The sequence below is a fragment of the Salvelinus fontinalis genome, chromosome 6 (genome assembly GCF_029448725.1).
Source record: "Salvelinus fontinalis isolate EN_2023a chromosome 6, ASM2944872v1, whole genome shotgun sequence".
Taxonomy (NCBI): domain Eukaryota; kingdom Metazoa; phylum Chordata; class Actinopteri; order Salmoniformes; family Salmonidae; genus Salvelinus; species Salvelinus fontinalis.
Window position 1 is genome coordinate 84,036,641 of NC_074670.1, and position 18,555 is coordinate 84,055,195.

At 45.2% G+C, this 18,555-nt stretch overlaps 1 protein-coding gene across 3 annotated transcripts in view; it reads left to right on the top strand.

Moving 5' to 3' along the window:
* Nucleotides 1–350: 350 nt before the first annotated feature.
* The window catches only part of pdlim7 (PDZ and LIM domain 7), a 99,894-nt gene continuing 81,689 nt past the window's right edge, over nt 351–18,555 (top strand). Inside the window, exons 1-2 of one of the 3 annotated variants that reach the window (XM_055927866.1) lie at nt 351–533; nt 8,973–9,071. In XM_055927866.1, the coding sequence (XP_055783841.1) occupies nt 504–533; nt 8,973–9,071 (129 nt within the window). In that variant the 5' untranslated portion in view covers nt 351–503. Of the gene's footprint in view, nt 534–3,794; nt 3,912–8,972; nt 9,072–18,555 lie in introns of those variants that run through there. The other 2 variants (XM_055927868.1, XM_055927867.1) reach the window with 2 other exon arrangements.

An 18,555-nucleotide genomic window follows, 5' to 3' on the forward strand; every position in this document is an offset into this window, starting at 1 on the left:
ATGTATACACTTTTTCTATTTGTTATTATTAAATAGAGCATACCATCAGAATATAATATAATTAGAATACAATACAATAAATTATTTTCTATTTTCAAAAGTGTCCGTGGAAAGTTAAACCTTTCTGCATAATCAGACGAGTGATCATTTTAGGGTCATGTGGGGCAATTGATTGCTTATTTTCAGTCGCCTTTATATATTTCAGAATATATGGGAAATAGAGAATGTTAGGGAAATGCAACAGTTCGAGTCTCCTGCCATAGGAGAGCACAGACGAAGGGCAGGGATCCCCCCCCCCCCCCCCCCCCCATGTGACTTGCTGACGTTACAGTAGGACGCTGCTAAAGAGGAATGCAGGGAATGAATGCTGCTTGCTGCTTAAGAAGGGATCCACAGTGCCCCTGACGTCCAAGTCGAGGAAGTCCGAAGTTTAGTTTTCGGCTGGGTTACTTGTTTGATTCACATATTTCTTTCAGATCTCGACTACGGTAGGCCGACTCACGATGTCCGGCGATCATCATAATGACAAGGAGGTAGGTTCATGGGGGGAAACTATATTCTAATTTATGAATGCAACTATCGATTTCTACATGGACTAAAATGTGTTGTAGCCAAGTCTGTAAAACATACATACCCTTGTCTGACGTTAGATTGTATGAAGTTACAATGAAAAAAATGATGATTTTTAAGTTGCTGTTTTCCTTTTACATGAAAGTAAGATATTTAGCTGTTTATCTTGGTGGAATGAAACTTTCCCCGGCGGCGACAGCGGTCTAGACCTCGAAGTGGGTCTCGTCTTGATCGGGCCTGTCTTGATCTTGCAGCCCTTTCTTATCGCATTCCACAATATCCAAAAAACAATATATTATATATATTTCAACGCATGGTCTTGTTCAAAAGTTGTGTTTAACAGTTTCCTTCGTTTTACAAGAGACTGACTGTATGTAATGGTGTTGGAGTTACATTGTATTCTATCTATGTTAGTAGAGCAATAATGTCCTATTATGAATATCACTTTCTATGTTTAAATACCACCAGTTTATTGATCTGCCCTCGTTCCATAATTTAGTGTCGGCCAAAATATTTTGGGATATTTACAAAACTTAAATGTATACTGAATAAAAATATAAACTCAACATACAACAATTTCAAAGATTTTCCTGTGTTACAGTTCATATAAGGAAATCAGTCAATTGAAATAACTACATTTAGAGTCTTATCTATGGATTTCACATGACTGGGCAGGGGCGCAGCCATGGGTGGACCTGGGAGGGTATAGGCCCACCAACTTGGGAGCCAAGCAGACTCACTGGGGAAACAGGCCCAGCCAATCCAGAAGGAGTTTTTACCCAGAAAAGGGCTTTATTTCAGACAGAAATACTCCTCTGCCCACCCCTCTGACGATCCCGCAGGTGAAGAAGCTGGATGTGGAGGTCCTGGGCTGGTGTGGTTACACGTGGTGTGAGGCCAGTTCGATGTACTGCCAAATTCTCTAAATTAAGATTGGAGGCAGCTTATGGTAGAGAAATGAACATTCAAAGCTTTGGTGGACATTCCTGCAGTCCGCATGCCAATTGCGCACTCCCTCAAAACTTGAGACATCTGTGGCATTGTGTTGTATGACAACTGCAGTGGTAATTTTTTTTGTCCCCTGAGCACAAGGTGCACCTGTGTAATGATCACGCTGTTTAATCGGCCTCTTGAAATGCAACACCTGTTTGTCAAAATAATCCATCCACCTGACTAAGGATAAAATGCTCACTAACAGGGATGTAAATAAATTTGTGCACAACATTTGAGAAGCTTTTTTTGTACATATGGAACATTTCTGGGATCTTTTATTTCAGCTTATGAAACATGGGACCAACAACACTTTACATGTTTTGTATTGTTGTTCAGTGTATTTAAAAAGAGAATAGTGTTCCTGAAAACAAGCAACACTAGTTTCAATAGCGTTGTTGTCACTTCAGTGTTCTGTCTGTACGCAAGGCAACACTTTCATGTCTTTGTTGCCAGTGGCTGTTACGGTAAACTACTAGGTTAAACCTCCTGAGTATCTTCATTTTGACACATGGAAAAAGTAACAGTGTAGCTTCCGTCCCTCTCCTCGCCCCTACCTGGGCTCGAAACCACCAGGGGACCCTCGAAGCACCGTTACCCATCACTCCACAAAAACCGCGGCCCTTGCAGAGCAAGGGGAACAACTACTTCAAGGTCTCGGAGCGAGTAACGTCACCGATTTGAAACGCTATAAGCGTGCACCACCGCTAACTAGCTAGCCATTTCACACCGGTTACACCAGCATTCACTTAGATATACACAGAGTATACCAGACATTAGGAACACCTTGTACCCCCCCCCTCCAATGCCTCCCACAGTTGTCAAGTTGTCCGGATGTCTTTTGGGTGAAGTACTGTTCTTGATGCACACGGGAAACTGTTGAGCGTGAAAAACCCAGCAGCGTTGCAGTTCTTGACACAAACCGGTGCGTCTGGGCACCTACTATCATACCCCGTTCAAATGCACTTAAATGTGTTGTCTTGCCCATTTCACCCTCTGAATGGTACATGTACACAATCCATCTCTCGGTTGTCTCTAGGCTTAAAAATCCTGCTTTAACCCCGTCTCCTCCCCTTCGTCTACACTGATTTTTGAAGTGGATTTAACAAGTGACATCAATAAGGGATCATAGCTTTCGCCTGGTCAGTCTCTCATGGGAAGGGCAGTTCTTAATGTGTTATATACTCATTGTAATTTACAACTGAAGCTTAGTTTGAGTTAAATAGAATTAAAAACAAACTTTTAATTTTGATTCAGGAGTGTAGGCTACATAAACACGTCTCATTTAGCTAAAGAGGGTATTTCAGTATTTATTTACAGGACCTCCTGAACCTGCTTTTTCTGGGCGTTGACGCCTGGCTGCTCTTCTACACTTTTTAAAGTGCGTCTCTGGTCTTGGAGGAAATACTGGAGGCCTAGTGACAGGATTCTCAAATTTGTTACCATCCTTTTTGTTGTTGGAGTTTTGTCCGTGTGACCTTTCACACATTACATCAGTCTAGATGTAACACCTATTTAGATCTGTAGGATACTAGGCTGTGGAGGGCTACGCTTGCTGACGTCTATATGAACACACTACCAGAAGCTAGTTCAGAGGGCAGATTGTTGGGTTGACTTGTTTTTTTAGGGTAGCAATAAGTACATGTAGCCGACACATTATAAATGATTTTGATTCAGTTTTAAACATAAATCTAAGTCACTTTTTCACTGCATATCAATCTCTCGGGTTGTCTATAGGTTTAAAAATCCTTCTTTAACCCCGTCTCCTCCCCTTCTTTGGGAAAAAGTCAAACCAGGTCTGTCTCTTTTGATGTCCTATATTCTAATTGCTGGTTTGGTTAAGGTTATAATGTCCTGAAGTTGTACTTCGTATCCTCTGGAAGGAATGTGTTTTCTCAGTGGTCTTCACTTATCTTCTGCTCTTCTCTTTCTCTGCCATTCCTCCCGTTCTAAATATCTTTCGGCTTTCATGTGCAAAGCCTGTGCCAGATAATATGGGTAGTCGATGTTCCTCTCCTGCTCCTTCTCTCCGTTGCTGCCCCCCCCCCCCCCCCCTCTCTCTCTCTCCGTGACTCATGTGGGTGTTGGGCTGAAATAGTTTGGTGTAGTTTTACATTCCTTATATAGCTCTCTGAGGAGAGGAGTGGAGTGTGTGTGTGGTGGGGGGGGGGGGGGGGGGGGGGCTTGCCTAGCTGTGTCACTGGGGGAGGGAGGAGGCGGGAGGGCTTGCCTGTCTGCCTAGCTGTGTCACTGGGGGAGGGAGAGAGTCAGCCCATCCTGCTTCAGCACTTCTAACACTTCTGTAGCTTTCTGCCAGCTTTGGGTTACCAGGAGGGCCTCATCAGGACAAGGTACGTTTGCATTGCAGGTAGCTCTGTGTCATGCTGACGTTTTGGATACCTTGGAGGGGAGAGTTATGGTGGGTGGAAGGGGGGGGTGGAGGTTTATTTATCAATAGGCTTGTAACTCATTTGGCGAGAGCAGTAAGTGTCATGGCCTAAGGTCTCAGGTTGTCCTTGGTTCTTAAAATGACACGGGTTATGTGTTGTGCTGGCTGTGAGCGAAGGGAATATGCTGTACCGATGTAATTAAACCTGTATTACTTTGACAGATACGTTTTAACGACGAAGGAAATTATACAATTTCTATGGATTTGAAGGATATTTGTTTGTGGACAGACTGACTTTTGGCTAGTATGTGGAATAAGAGTGGACAGCGTAAATACATTCTCTAGAAGTGTCCCTTTTTAATTTGTATTTATTTGACCTTTTATTTAACTAGGCAAGTCTGTTAAGAACAAATTCTAATTTTCAATGACGGCCTAGGAACAGTGGGTTAACTGCCTTGTTCAGGGGGTAGAACGACAGATTTTTTTACCTTGTCAGCTTGGGGATTCGATCTTGCAACCTTTCGGGTTACTAGTTCAACGCTCTAATCACAAGGCTACCTTGCCTCTGTTTGTTTCCTGGATGTCATGTGTCATTGTACTAGGCCTACATATGAATTATTTTTTTCTTAGTTTATATTAAGGACATAACAATGGAGAGATTTAGCCTAGTTTGTGGTCTATACGTAGTATGCCATTCATGTAGCTTTATCACTGTGACTTGACTTACCTTAGTTGAATGTACTCACTGTAAGCCGCTCTGTATACAGTACCAGTCAAATTTTGGACACACCTACTCATTCCAGGGTTTAATTTATTTTTGACTATTTTCTACATTGTAGAATAATGGTGAAGACATTAAAAACTATGAAATAACATATGGAATCACGTAGTAACCAAAAAAAGTGGTAAACAAATCAAAATATTTTATATTTGAGTATCTGCAAAGTAGCCACCCTTTGCCTTGACAGCTTTCCACATTCTTGGCATTCTCTCAACCAGCTTCACAAGGTAGTTGCCTGGAATGCATTTCAATTAACAGGTGTGCCATGTGGGAACTGCTTGTTAAAAGTGAATTTGTGGAATTTATTTCCTTAATACGTTTGAGCCAATCAGTTGTGTTGTGACAAGGTAGGGTTGGAATACAGAAGATAGCCCTATTTGGTAAAAGACCAAGTCCATATTATGGCAAGAACAGATCAAATAAGCAAAGAGAAATGATAGTCTATCATTACTTTAAGACATGGTCAGTCAATCTGGAAAAACTTTGAAAGTTTCTTCACAAAAACCTTTAAGTGCTATGTTGAAACATGCTCTCATGAGGACCACCACAGGAAAGAAAGACCCAGAGTTACCTCTGCTGCAGAAGATATGTTCATTAGAGTTACCAGCCTTAGAAATTGCAGCCCAAATAAATTCTTAACGGAGTTCAAGTAACAGACACATCTCAACATCAACTGTTCAAAGGAGACTGTGTGAATCAGAACTTCATGGTCAAAATACTGCAAAGAAACCACTACTAAAGGACACCAACAAGAAGAAGAGACTTGCTTGGGCCAAGAAACACGAGCAATGGACATTAGACTGGTTGAAATCTGTCGTTTTAGTCTGAGTCCAAATTTGAAATGTTTGGTTCCAACCGCCGTGTCTTTGTGAGATGCAGAGCAGGTGAACGGATGATCTCCACATGTGTGGTACCTTAGTGGGACTATCATGTGTTTTTCAACAGGACAATGACCCAACACACCTCCAGGCTGTATAAGGGCTATTTGACCAAGAAGGAGAGTGATGGAGTGCTGCATCAGATGACCAGGCCTCCACAATCACCCGACCTCAACCCAATTGAGATGGTATGGGATGAGTTGGACCACGGAGTGAAGGAAAATCAGCCAACAAGTGCTCAGCATTGGTGGGAACTCCTTCAAGACTGTTGGAAAAGCATTTCTCATGACGCTGGTTGAGAGAATGCCAAGAGTGTGCAAAGCTGTCGTCAAGTCAAAGGGTGGCTACTTTGAAGAATGTAAAATATATTTTGATTTGTGTAACACTTTTTTTTCTTTTTTTTGGTTACTACCTAATTCCATAGTTGTTATTTCATAGTTTTGATGTCTTCGCTATTATTCTACAATGTAGAAAATAGTTGTTTTTTTTTTTAATGAAGAAAAACCCTTGAATGAGTAGTTGTGTCAACTTTTGACTGGTACTGTAAGTCTGTTTGGGGTCACCTGAATGTGAAGGCAATGTCTCTCTGCTGTTCCCTGAATACTGTATGTCTGACTGTCAGTATGTCATTCAGACCAGAGGTGGACGTGACTCTGGGGTGTATTTATTAGTGCACAACACAGCAAAACATTTAACAACGTAAAAAAAACAAAAAGAGTCTTTTCTTATTGGTCAAGAATTGATGTAGACAACTCCATATCAGTCTGTCTTCTGTTTTCCTTGAATATGACCCAGGGCACACAGTCTGAAGTCCAGACTTGAGCTCCTCCATATGCGTAACTGTTCTCAGATGCGTAGCTCCTGTTCTAATGTTATTGAGATATTTTACATGTTGAGTTAGTTTAGCCTTCCATTAGACTGTTTCTCAACCTGTGTGTTAGAGCCCACTGGTTGGTCATGGCACATTCTTTTCTTTTGTGTCCCTGGTTTTAAAGGGGTCCTGACTAAGGGTGGATTTAACATTGGTAAAAATATGTCTAGTCGCGTCTGTCTCCAACTTCGGATTTGCAACTTCTCTGTTTACACTCCTTGGATGTGGTGTGGCTAGAATCACGTTCCTCACTCACCTGAGTAAAGCTATTTATCGTACCGTAAAATACAATAATATAGAGACAAACAAAATAAGGATAGAAATTCAAACTATACAGGAGCTTCTCATCTAAGCCATGTTGCACACTTGATTTTAATGCAATGATTCACAAACGCCTTTCATTTTCAATCTGGCAAACAGAGCATTAAAGGTTAAAGGTCATTTTTGCAGGGACGTGGTGTGTTTAGAGCTGTTGTCTTTACACTTTACCACTCAGAGGGGCTGTGTGGTGTAGACGACTACCTCAGGAGGTAGTGTGGGAGACGTCTCTTTTAAAAATGAGATTTGAATCTAGTTCCGTCTCTTTACACTACACAGGTATCTCTATCCCTGTGTGTGTGTGTGTGTGTGTGTGTGTGTGTGTGTGTGTGTGTGTGTGTGGTCAAAGTAGTGTGAAGAGGCCCTAACTGGCTCCCTGTTTAGTTGCTTTCTGGATGACATGAAACACTGAGAACGTGTTAAATGGGTCACAGTGTAGAAGATCTAGGGAGATACATGGTGGAGTCATTCCAACACTAGTCATTTCTACACTAGTCATTCCAACACTAGTCATTCCAACACTAGTCATTCCAACACTAGTCATTCCAACACTAGTCATTCCAACACTAGTCATTCCAACACTAGTCATTCCTACACTAGTCATTCCTACACTAGTCATTCCTACACTAGTCATTCCTACACTAGTCATTCCTACACTAGTCATTCCTACACTAGTCATTCCTACACTAGTCATTCCAACACTAGTCATTCCAACACTAGTCATTCCAACACTAGTCATTCCAACACTAGTCATTCCTACACTAGTCATTCCAACACTAGTCATTCCTACACTAGTCATTCCTACACTAGTCATTCCTACACTAGTCATTCCAACACTAGTCATTCCAACACTAGTCATTCCAACACTAGTCATTCCAACACTAGTCATTCCAGCACTAGTCATTCCAGCACTAGTCATTCCAGCACTAGTCATTCCAACACTAGTCATTCCAACACTAGTCATTCCAACACTAGTCATTCCAACACTAGTCATTCCAACACTAGTCTATCGCCTCTGATTCAGCTAATCAGCACGCGTTTTATTGTTGTTTTATAGATGCTGGTTTGGGAAACACTGTCCTAAATGGTAACCTATTCTCCACATAGTGCACTACTGTTAATAGGGCGGGCACTGGTCAAAAGTAGTGCATTGTAAAGGAATTAGGGTGCCATATCGGACGCAACCTGTGAGTTGGAGGACCTGGGGATGAGGGAACTCTTGAGTCCCTGCTGTGTTGGTGTTCTGCTGCCAAGGCAAACCCATCCGAACCAACTCTCCTCAGAGAAACGAGCCTTGCATGTAGTTCTATGCAAGGGGTTTAAAACCTTAGCTCATTGTAGGTCAATTGAAATAAAATTCATTAGGATCTAATTTATGGATTTCACATGACAGGGCAGGGGCGCTGCCATGGGGAGCCAGGCCCAGCCAATCAGAATTAGGTTTTCCCCCACAAAAGGGCTTTATTACAGACAGAAATGCTCCTCGGTTTCATCAGCTGTCCAAGTGGCTGGTCTCAGAAGATCCCGCAGTTGAAGAAGCCGGATGTGGAGGTCCTGGGCTGGCGTGGTTACACCTGGTCTGCTGTTGTGAGATCGGTTGGACTTACTGCCAAATTCTCTTGAACGACATTGGTGGACATTCCTGCAGTCAGCATGGCAATTGCACGCTCCCTCAACTTGAGACATCTGTGGCATTGTGTTGTGTGACAAAACTGCACATTTTAGAGTGGCCTTTTATTGTCCACGGCACAAGGTGCACCTGTGTAATGATCATGCTGTTTAATGAGCTTATTGATATGCCGTCTTGGCAAAGGAGAAATGCTCACTAACAGGGATGTAAATGCATTTGTGCACAAAATGAGAGAAATAACCTTTTTGTGCTTATGGAACATTTTCTGGGATCTTTTATTTCAGCTCATCAAACATTGGACCAACACTTTACATGTAGTGTTTTATATTTTTGTTCAGTGTGTCCTCTCTCTCTCTCTCTCTCTTTATATATTCCATGAATAAACCTCTCTCTTCTCTCCTCTATAGGCCATGAGTATATACTGAATAACCCTCTCTCTTCTCTCCTCTATAGGCCATGAGTATATACTGAATAACCCTCTCTCTTCTCTCCTCTATAGGCCATGAGTATATACTGAATAAACCTCTCTCTTCTCTCCTCTATAGGCCATGAGTATATACTGTATAACCCTCAACGGTCCAGCACCATGGGGATTCAGACTTCAGGGAGGGAAAGACTTCAGCATGCCCCTCACGGTGTCCAGGGTAAGTTGTGTGTTTGTGTGTTTGTGTGTTTGTGTGTGTGTGTGTGTGTGTGTGTGTGTGTGTGTGTGTGTGTGTGTGTGTGGTGTGTGTCACTCACCGAGCCCTGTTGCTCGACGACCAGAGATCATCTGCCGACCGTCCTCTGCCGACCGTCCTCTGCCGACCGTCCTCTCTTCAAGTCTGCATGGTCGATTCAGCAGATGCAACAATATGTTGATTGATGCCAACGATGGAGCTTTCCAATTTGCTTCTTGATATAAATCCACAAGCATTCTATAATTACACCTGGTTTGTGTATCTTACTGTCTGCAAACAGGTAGTTGGTATTTTCTTAGTAAGTTGCAAACGTAGCTAGCTAATACTGATACCTGTTTGTGCCACAGTATCTTCTAAATCTGAGAGGAATACGCCAAGCATGAACGTTAGCTACATGAAGTAAGAGAAACCATTTTAATGTAGCCAAAGATTGTAGGGTCCCACTCCCCTGGGGAACACTGACCAACACTTAGGTTCCTACCCTGTCACAATGAGTTCTCCATAGGGATCCTCTTGGTGCTCTGTGAATACCTCCTGGCTTTTTAATTCGTTGTCATGTCAAACACAGTATTCAAAATGTCCCTTATTACATTAGAACTGTATATTTAGAATACTCATTATATTTCCATGATTCCAACAGTTCAAACAACTGTTTTGATCTAAATCTCAAGTCATATCATATCATATGAATTTCTGGTTGAAGTTTTATTTAATAGTATAAAACCACCAGAATGGAGAAATCCTCATGAATGTGTTGCCATCCTGAGGTCACGCACAACTCAGAGAAAATGTACAACTTGTATTATTTATTAATGAAATGTATATTTTGCGTTTTTTTGTCTCTCGTTCGCCCGTTCTGTCTGTCTCGTTTATTTTCGTGTCAAATCGACAGTTGGCAAATCAAAAATCAATACATAATAGTAAATAAGTTTACCCAGCAGTAAATATAACCCGAGAGCAGGAAACAAAGAATAAAAAATAAATCCAGATGCATTTTAACTGAATGTGTTTGAATCCAGTCTAACACAAAGAGTAGTTTCAAGTATGAGCCAGGCCTACATCTATATATACGTACATGCCATTTGCTGTGGGGGGGGGGGGGGGGGGGGGGCTTTGTGTCTGTGTCCCCATGTTTTGTATCCCCTGTGGACATAAAAATGATACAGGTTACACGCTACTCTGCTCAGTCAAACAACCGGATATCTTACATCCATATGTTACAATTCCTAGGCAGCTATTTTGAAGTTGGCGATATCTGAGCGCACCATAAGCTCCTTGACCCCCAGTGTGACCTGAACCCTGGGTCTGACCATGACACCTGTTGTGGGTTTTATTTCAACAGCAAACTATGTGTGTGGGGGGGGGGGGACAGCTAGCTGTAATGGGGTGGCATTTATTCCATGTTTCAGCTCTGAAACTATGGAAGAGAATAGCTAGCTAGAGTGAGTGTAATTTTAAATCCATGTTTCAGCTCTAAAAACGATCCGTTGCCTCTCAGTTCATGCATTCCTCTGACGTGTGTCAGTGGGGTGTGTGTGCCAAATTACACCCTATTACCCAGTGCACTATAGCACTCCTTTTGACCAGGGTCCATAGGGCTCTAGTGAAGAAGTGGGCCATTTGGGATGTAATCAGTATGTATGATATAGTATCAGACTGAGTTGCTCCACTTCTCTCTCTCTCCTCATAAGGACATGTTGTGGCTTGTTTAGTCTTGCCCAGGAACAACTTGTTACTGTGTTAGGTCACATGTATCTTAGCTAAATGAAGCGTACGTAGCTAAATGGTTTTCTCCGATAGTCCATAAACGACTGGCAATGGAACGGTGGGACACCCAACACAGGGTTTCCAGCCCTTATAAGTGCAACATTGGTCGGTGTGCCCGTGATGGAGGGAGCGGTTAAACCAGCCTGTCTGTACATGCACTCTGTGGCTCTTCCTACCTCTCTTCTACCTTCTATTTCTTTCTGCCTCCTCTCTTCTCGCCCGCCCTGGCACGCTCGTCTGCCTGCCCGCCCTCGCGATCTCGCGATCTCGCTCGCCTGCGCTCGCTCACACTCACTCAGTACCAGCCTAGTATCATAACAGAATGCTTCCTCTGGATCGGTGACAGGATTTATGTTTCTTCCCTACCAACTATGAAGACCACATGACTTACTGAGAGGCAAAGGCTATTACAGATGAAACTGTTCCACCAAGATGTTCATATAGAAATCACAACTGGCACTTTCTTCTTAAAAAAAAAATAATAATAACCAGAAAGACATCTTTATTTTGATCACTGACTCCCTCTTGAGTCATTTGTGTCAGTTTTTTTTTTATTTTTTATCCGTGTTTAAAGCATCAGACAAGCTCAGTACATAGAGTTGATTTTATTAAAACACATAGGGTGTGTCTATATATGGAGAAATACACGTACAATTTTTCTTTTGGGGGGACTTAAGCTTCCTTCCACTCATTGAAACCAAACAGACATTTTTGTAAAGTAACAATTTTACCTTTTGTCTCTTACTATAAAAGCCTGTAGAATAGAATGGACATGTAATAACTGCTTAGAGGTTGCTGTATGGATGACCTAATGATTGGGTTGGTAATGGTATACCAACCATCTTTGTCCCAGTCGTTCAGCCCTGGTTGGGTTGGTATACTGGTTGGTAATGGTATACTGTTTGTCCCAGTCATTCAGCCCTGGTTGGTAATGGTGTACTGGTTGGTAATGGTATACTGTTTGTCCCAGTCATTCAGCCCTGGTTGGTAATGGTATACTGGTTGGTAATGGTATACTGGTTGGTAATGGTGTACTGGTTGGTAATGGTGTACTGGTTGGTAATGGTATACTGGTTGGTAATGGTATACTGGTTGGTAATGGTATACTGTTTGTCCCAGTCATTCAGCCCTGGTTGGTAATGGTATACTGGTTGGTAATGGTATACTGTTTGTCCCAGTCATTCAGCCCTGGTTGGTAATGGTATACTGGTTGGTAATGGTGTACTGGTTGGTAATGGTGTAATGGTGTACTGGTTGGTAATGGTGTAATGGTGTACTGTTTGTCCCAGTCATTCAGCCCTGGTTGGTAATGGTGTAATGGTGTACTGGTTGGTAATGGTGTAATGGTGTACTGTTTGTCCCAGTCATTCAGCCCTGATTGGTAATGGTGTACTGATAAGGACTTGGGTATGTTATACTGCAGATATTATCAGACAGGATAAGGACTTGGGTATGTTTATACTGCAGGTATTATCAGACAGGATAGGGACTCTGGTATGTTATACTGCAGGTATTATCAGACAGGATAAGGACTTGGGTATGTTTATACTGCAGATATTATCAGACAGGATAGGGACTCTGGTATCTTTATACTGCAGGTATTATCAGACAGGATAGGGACTCGGGTATGTTATACTGCAGGTATTACCAGACAGGATAGGGTCTCGGGTATCTTTATACTGCAGGTATTATCAGACAGAGTTCCCTCTTGTATCATACATTACTGAATGACCCTGAGGTGTCCATCTCCACACACTGAGCTGTTTCAGTAGGGTTATGTCACCTTGATGGGCTGTTTGCAGACATGGAGAATGAACATACAGGACTACAGTCATAGTAACAGTCCCTAGCCGTCGGCTATTGGCTGCTTGTTGTCGTATTAGTGTTCCATAGAAGACAGGTGAAGTGACAGGACTGGGTTTACATCATCTGTTTAGGTTATACCCCCTGGCTGTTTCCATACCGACACGTAGACTGACAGGTGTACAGTCATACGGTCCCTGTTGACTGACTGACTGACATAATGAAAGGCCTTTTTCCTTTAAGCTCAGACTGGCTGATGTCATACTAGCAGTCCCCTGTCTCCGACTGTTGACTGACTTGAAGCGGTAATAAAAGGACTAGTCTAGTCGCCCCCGCGTCTAGTCGGCCCCTAGTCAGCCGCTCTGACTGGCTGACAGACTTCTCTCTCATGCTGTGACTGGCTGGACTTCCAGGAAGTGATGTGTGGGTGGTCTGGTCTGTGTGTCTCTGTCCCAGGCCCCCTGAAGTATCGTCTCAACCCAGAGAGAGAGCTGATTACACAATAAAGAACCATCCAACTGACAGAAAGACTAGAGCTTCAGAGAGAGACAGCATGGTGAAGAGATCTCTCGCGCCGTCTCTCGCTCCGTCTCTCGCTCCGTCTCTCGCTCCGTCTCTCGCTCCGTCTCTCGCTCCGTCTCTCGCTCCGTCTCTCTAATAACATGGGAAACATACGTCTACATTGCCAAAGCAAGTGAAATAGATAAACAAAAGTGAGCAGAAACAAAAACATCAACTATTAGAAATGAGCAGTAAGCGTTGCACTCACAATGTTTAAAATATCAAGACATGCAAAGTATTATAGTCACAGCTACATTTTTTATTTTTTTTAGCAATCTGCAAATAGTTGTAGTACTAACTAATAGTACTAGTTCTGTGTGTGTGTGTGACAGCTCGTGTAGTTGGTAGCTTTGAGAAGGTTTGCTTTATTAGGAGGATTATACGGCTGTGTGTGTTTTTGAGTTTGGTCAGGCGACTGATTGATTTTTAGGTCCATTGGTGTCTTTCTAGATGGTTGTCCTGTAGACCTGTTAAATGGGGGTTCTGTTCCTCTGGTATTGGTTCAGAATGGTTAAATGGGGATTCTGTTCCTCTGCTATTGGTTCAGAACGGTTAAATGGGGATTCTGTTCCTCTGCTATTGGTTCAGAACGGTTAAATGGGGATTCTGTTCCTCTGCTATTGGTTCAGAACGGTTACATGGGGTTCTGTTCCTCTGCTATTGGTTCAGAACGGTTAAATGGGGTTCTGTTCCTCTGCTATTGGTTCAGAATGGTTAAATGGGGATTCTGTTCCTCTGCTATTGGTTCAGAACGGTTAAATGGGGTTCTGTTCCTCTGCTATTGGTTCAGAACGGTTAAATGGGGATTCTGTTCCTCTGCTATTGGCTCAGAACTGTGTGTGTGTTCACAGCAGTGTGTGTAGGATGGTATGTCTGAATGCCCTCCGTCCTCCTCTCCCTGTATGAGCCAGGAACACAATGTTTCCTCTAAATTCCTGGAATGTCGTCATTCCTCATGTCTCTCCCGTTCACAGACCCTGGCAACAGCAGAACCCTTTCTCTTCTCGGGATCCATTGCCCGTGTCCCTCTTCCCTATATAGTGCCCTACACATTGCCTGTGTCCCTCTTCCCTATATAGTGTCCTACACATTGCCTGTGTCCCTCTTCCCTATACAGTGCCCCACACATTGCCTGTGTCCCTCTTCCCTATATAGTGCCCTACACATTGCCTGTGTCCCTCTTCCCTATATAGTGCCCTACACATTGGTTGTGTCCCTATATAGGGCATATGCATTGGCTGTCTCCCAAATGACACCCTATTCCCTAGTTCACCAAAGCCCTATGGGCCTGGTCAAAAGTAGTGCCCTGTTCCCTATGGGCCTGGTCAAAAGTAGTGCCCTGTTCCCTATGGGCCTGGTCAAAAGTAGTCCCCTATTCCCTATGGGCCTGGTCAAAAGTAGTGCCCTATTCCCTATGGGCCTGGTCAAAAGTAGTTCCCTATTCCCTATGGGCCTGGTCAAAAGTAGTTCCCTATTCCCTATCGGCCTGGTCAAAAGTAGTGCCCTGTTCCCTATGGGCCTGGTCAAAAGTAGTGCACTACTGATTTGCCTCATTAAATAAATAAATGTAGGCACTAGAGTTCCATTTGGGACTCAGCCCAGGTGTCCTGACATCATCATTGGTCGCCCAGAATACTGCATGACCACCTTCTCACATCTCCAAAGGAATGTTTTACTGCTGACATCACTGGTAGAAAAACCAGCCCTGCACCCCCCCAGCCCAGCCCTGCCCCCCCCAGCCCAGCCCTGCCCCCTCCAGCCCTGCACCCCCCCAGCCCAGCCCTGCACCCCCCCAGCCCAGCCCTGCACCCCCCCAGCCCAGCCCTGCCCCCTCCAGCCCTGCACCCCCCTCCAGCCCAGCCCTGCCCCCTCCAGCCCAGCCCTGCCCCCCCCAGCCCTGCACCCCCCCAGCCCAGCCCTGCCCCCTCCAGCCCTGCACCCCACCCCAGCCCTGCACCCCCCCAGCCCAGCCCCTCCCTAAAGCCCTGCACCCCCCCAGCCCTGCACCCCCCCCCCAGCCCTGCACCCCCCCAGCCCTGCGCCCCCCCCCCCAGCCCTGCCCCTCCCTAAAGCCCTGCACCCCCCCAGCCCTGCACCCCCCCCCCAGCCCTGCACCCCCCCAGCCCTGCACCCCCCCAGCCCTGCACCCCCCCCCAGCCCTGCACCCCCCCAGCCCTGCGCCCCCCCCCAGCCCTGCACCCCCCCCCAGCCCTGCCCCTCCCTAAAGCCCTGCACCCCCCCAGCCCTGCGCCCCCCCCCCCAGCCCTGCCATCAGAAGTCTCTATCTTGTCTTTAAATCTGGGGGCTTTGTGGAGCTGTAAACGTAGTGATTGTTTATCTTTGGGCCCTGTGGAGCCACAGAGGGGGAGACGTCTGGTTTCTATCTCAGAGCACATATCACCTTGCTGTGTGTAGTAATGAAATTACACATGGCACGTTTAATAAGCAGGCAGTGGGCTTTGTGACCGGTTCCAGAGCTAGCTGTGTTTTCATCGGGGGGGGGGGGGTCAGAGCTAGCTGTGTTATCATCGGGGGGGTCAGAGCTAGCTGTGTTATCATCATGTAGGCTGTTCTCTGCCAGGGTTCAGTTTAGCTGTGGGTGTGTTCTGATCACTGCTCAGATGACACACACACTCACACTCACACTCACGCACAGGTCTTGTCATGGGGGTGGATGAATAATTCAAAGCTGACTGATACGTTGCCTGAAGAAGGGATGGAAGTCTAGTAGTTTATCTTTAGCTGGTTGAATGTCTTGTGTTGTCATCCCTAACCCTCTAACAGGGCTGGTTAAATGTCATCTCTAACGGGGCTGGTTAAGTGTCGTCGTCTCCAACAGGGCTGGTTAAATGTCGTCGTCTCTAACAGGGCTGGTTAAGTGTCGTCGTCTCTAACAGGGCTGGTTAAATGTCATCTCTAACGGGGCTGGTTAAATGTCATCGTCTCTAACGGGGCTGGTTAAATGTCGTCGTCTCTAACGGGGCTGGTTAAATGTCGTCGTCTCTAACGGGGCTGGTTAAGTGTCGTCGTCTCTAACAGGGCTGGTTAAGTGTCGTCGTCTCTAACAGGGCTGGTTAAATGTCATCTCTAACGGGGCTGGTTAAATGTCATCGTCTAACGGGGCTGGTTAAATGTCGTCGTCTCTAACAGGGCTGGTTAAATGTCGTCGTCTCTAACAGGGCTGGTTAAATGTCGTCGTCTCTAACAGGGCTGGTTAAGTGTCGTCGTCTCTAACGGGGCTGGTTAAATGTCATCGTCTCTAACAGGGCTGGTTAAATGTCATCGTCTCCAACAGGGCTGGTTAAATGTCGTCGTCTCTAACAGGGCTGGTTAAGTGTCGTCGTCTCCAACAGGGCTGGTTAAATGTCGTCGTCTCTAACAGGGCTGGTTAAATGTCGTCGTCTCTAACGGGGCTGGTTAAGTGTCGTCGTCTCCAACAGGGCTGGTTAAGTGTCGTCGTCTCCAACAGGGCTGGTTAAGTGTCGTCGTCTCTAACAGGGCTGGTTAAATGTCGTCGTCTCTAACAGGGCTGGTTAAATGTCGTCGTCTCTAACAGGGCTGGTTAAGTGTCGTCGTCTCTAACAGGGCTGGTTAAGTGTCGTCGTCTCCAACAGGGCTGGTTAAATGTCGTCGTCTCTAACAGGGCTGGTTAAGTGTCGTCGTCTCTAACAGGGCTGGTTAACCTTCAGATCCTACTAGGTGTTCTAGTTGGGATTCATATTTGGACCCTACAGCAGCAGGCTTCGTTTTATAAAAGAAAACTTGTAAATTTAAGGATATTTTAACTGGTTAATGTGAATCGATTGTGTTCAGAGTTACTTTCAGAACTCAAATCAAATTGTATTTGTCACATAGTTTACACCAGTTTACAAACTAACAGTGAAATGCTTACATACGGGTCCTTCCCCGCAATGCAGACAAATAATAGAATAATATTAACTGTTGCACTCTGAGTTAATGCTAGGTGTTCTCACTGATAGGTACTCGCCCCTCCAGCTCTGTGTTAATGCTAGGTATTCTCACTGATAGATACTGGCCCATACAGCTCTGTGTTAATGCTAGGTGTTCTCACTGATAGGTACTCGCCCCCACAGCTTTGTTACAAAGGAAAGGTGTTAAATAAAAGCCTCCATCATCTGGTTAAACCTGAATGATGTTGTTATGAATCACTTACACACGGACATGGCTGTTTTAAACCTTGCCTTACTGCTCGGACCTGACACTGTGGTGGGATACGTCTAGCAGCAGGCTTTGTTGTAAAGGACTGGTTCATGTGAATGAGTTGTGTTGTGAGTCACTATCAGAACTATATTTACCTTGAGTTAGTGCTACAGTATCTACTGTCACTGCGGTGGATACTGGAGCCTTACAGCAGCTCCAGCAGCCAGCAGGCTCTACTTCCCATTTCTCAGAGGGATATTTATGGGCTTCCATCAGCTGTGCTGTGAGTGATGCAAGGAGAAGCTGGCTAGCTGTATGTCTCCCAAGCCAGAGCTGTGCTGTAAGGAGAAGCTGGCTAGCTGTGTATCTCCCAGAGGTGTGATGCAAGGAGAAGCTGGCCGTGTCTCCTAGACCAGAGGAGTAGCTGGCCGTGTCTCCTAGACCAGAGGTGTAGCTAGCCGTGTCTCCTAGACCAGAGCTGTGCTGTACGGAGTAGCTAGCCGTGTCTCCTAGACCAGAGCTGTGATGTACGGAGTAGCTAGCCGTGTCTCCTAGACCAGAGCTGTGATGTAAGGAGTAGCTGGCCGTGTCTCCTAGACCAGAGGAGTAGCTAGCCGTGTCTCCTAGACCAGAGCTGTGCTGTACGGAGTAGCTAGCCGTGTCTCCTAGACCAGAGCTGTGCTGTACGGATTAGCTAGCCGTGTCTCCTAGACCAGAGCTGTGATGTAAGGAGTAGCTAGCCGTGTCTCCTAGACCAGAGCTGTGCTGTACGGAGTAGCTAGCCGTGTCTCCTAGACCAGAGCTGTGCTGTACGGAGTAGCTGGCCGTGTCTCCTAGGCCAGAGCTGTGCTGTACGGAGTAGCTAGCCGTGTCTCCTAGACCAGAGCTGTGCTGTACGGATTAGCTAGCCGTGTCTCCTAGACCAGAGCTGTGCTGTAAGGAGTAGCTAGCCGTGTCTCCTAGACCAGAGCTGTGCTGTACGGAGTAGCTAGCCGTGTCTCCTAGACCAGAGATGTGATGTAAGGAGTAGCTAGCCGTGTCTCCTAGACCAGAGCTGTGCTGTACGGAGTAGCTAGCCGTGTCTCCTAGACCAGAGCTGTGCTGTACGGAGTAGCTGGCCGTGTCTCCTAGACCAGAGCTGTGATGTAAGGAGTAG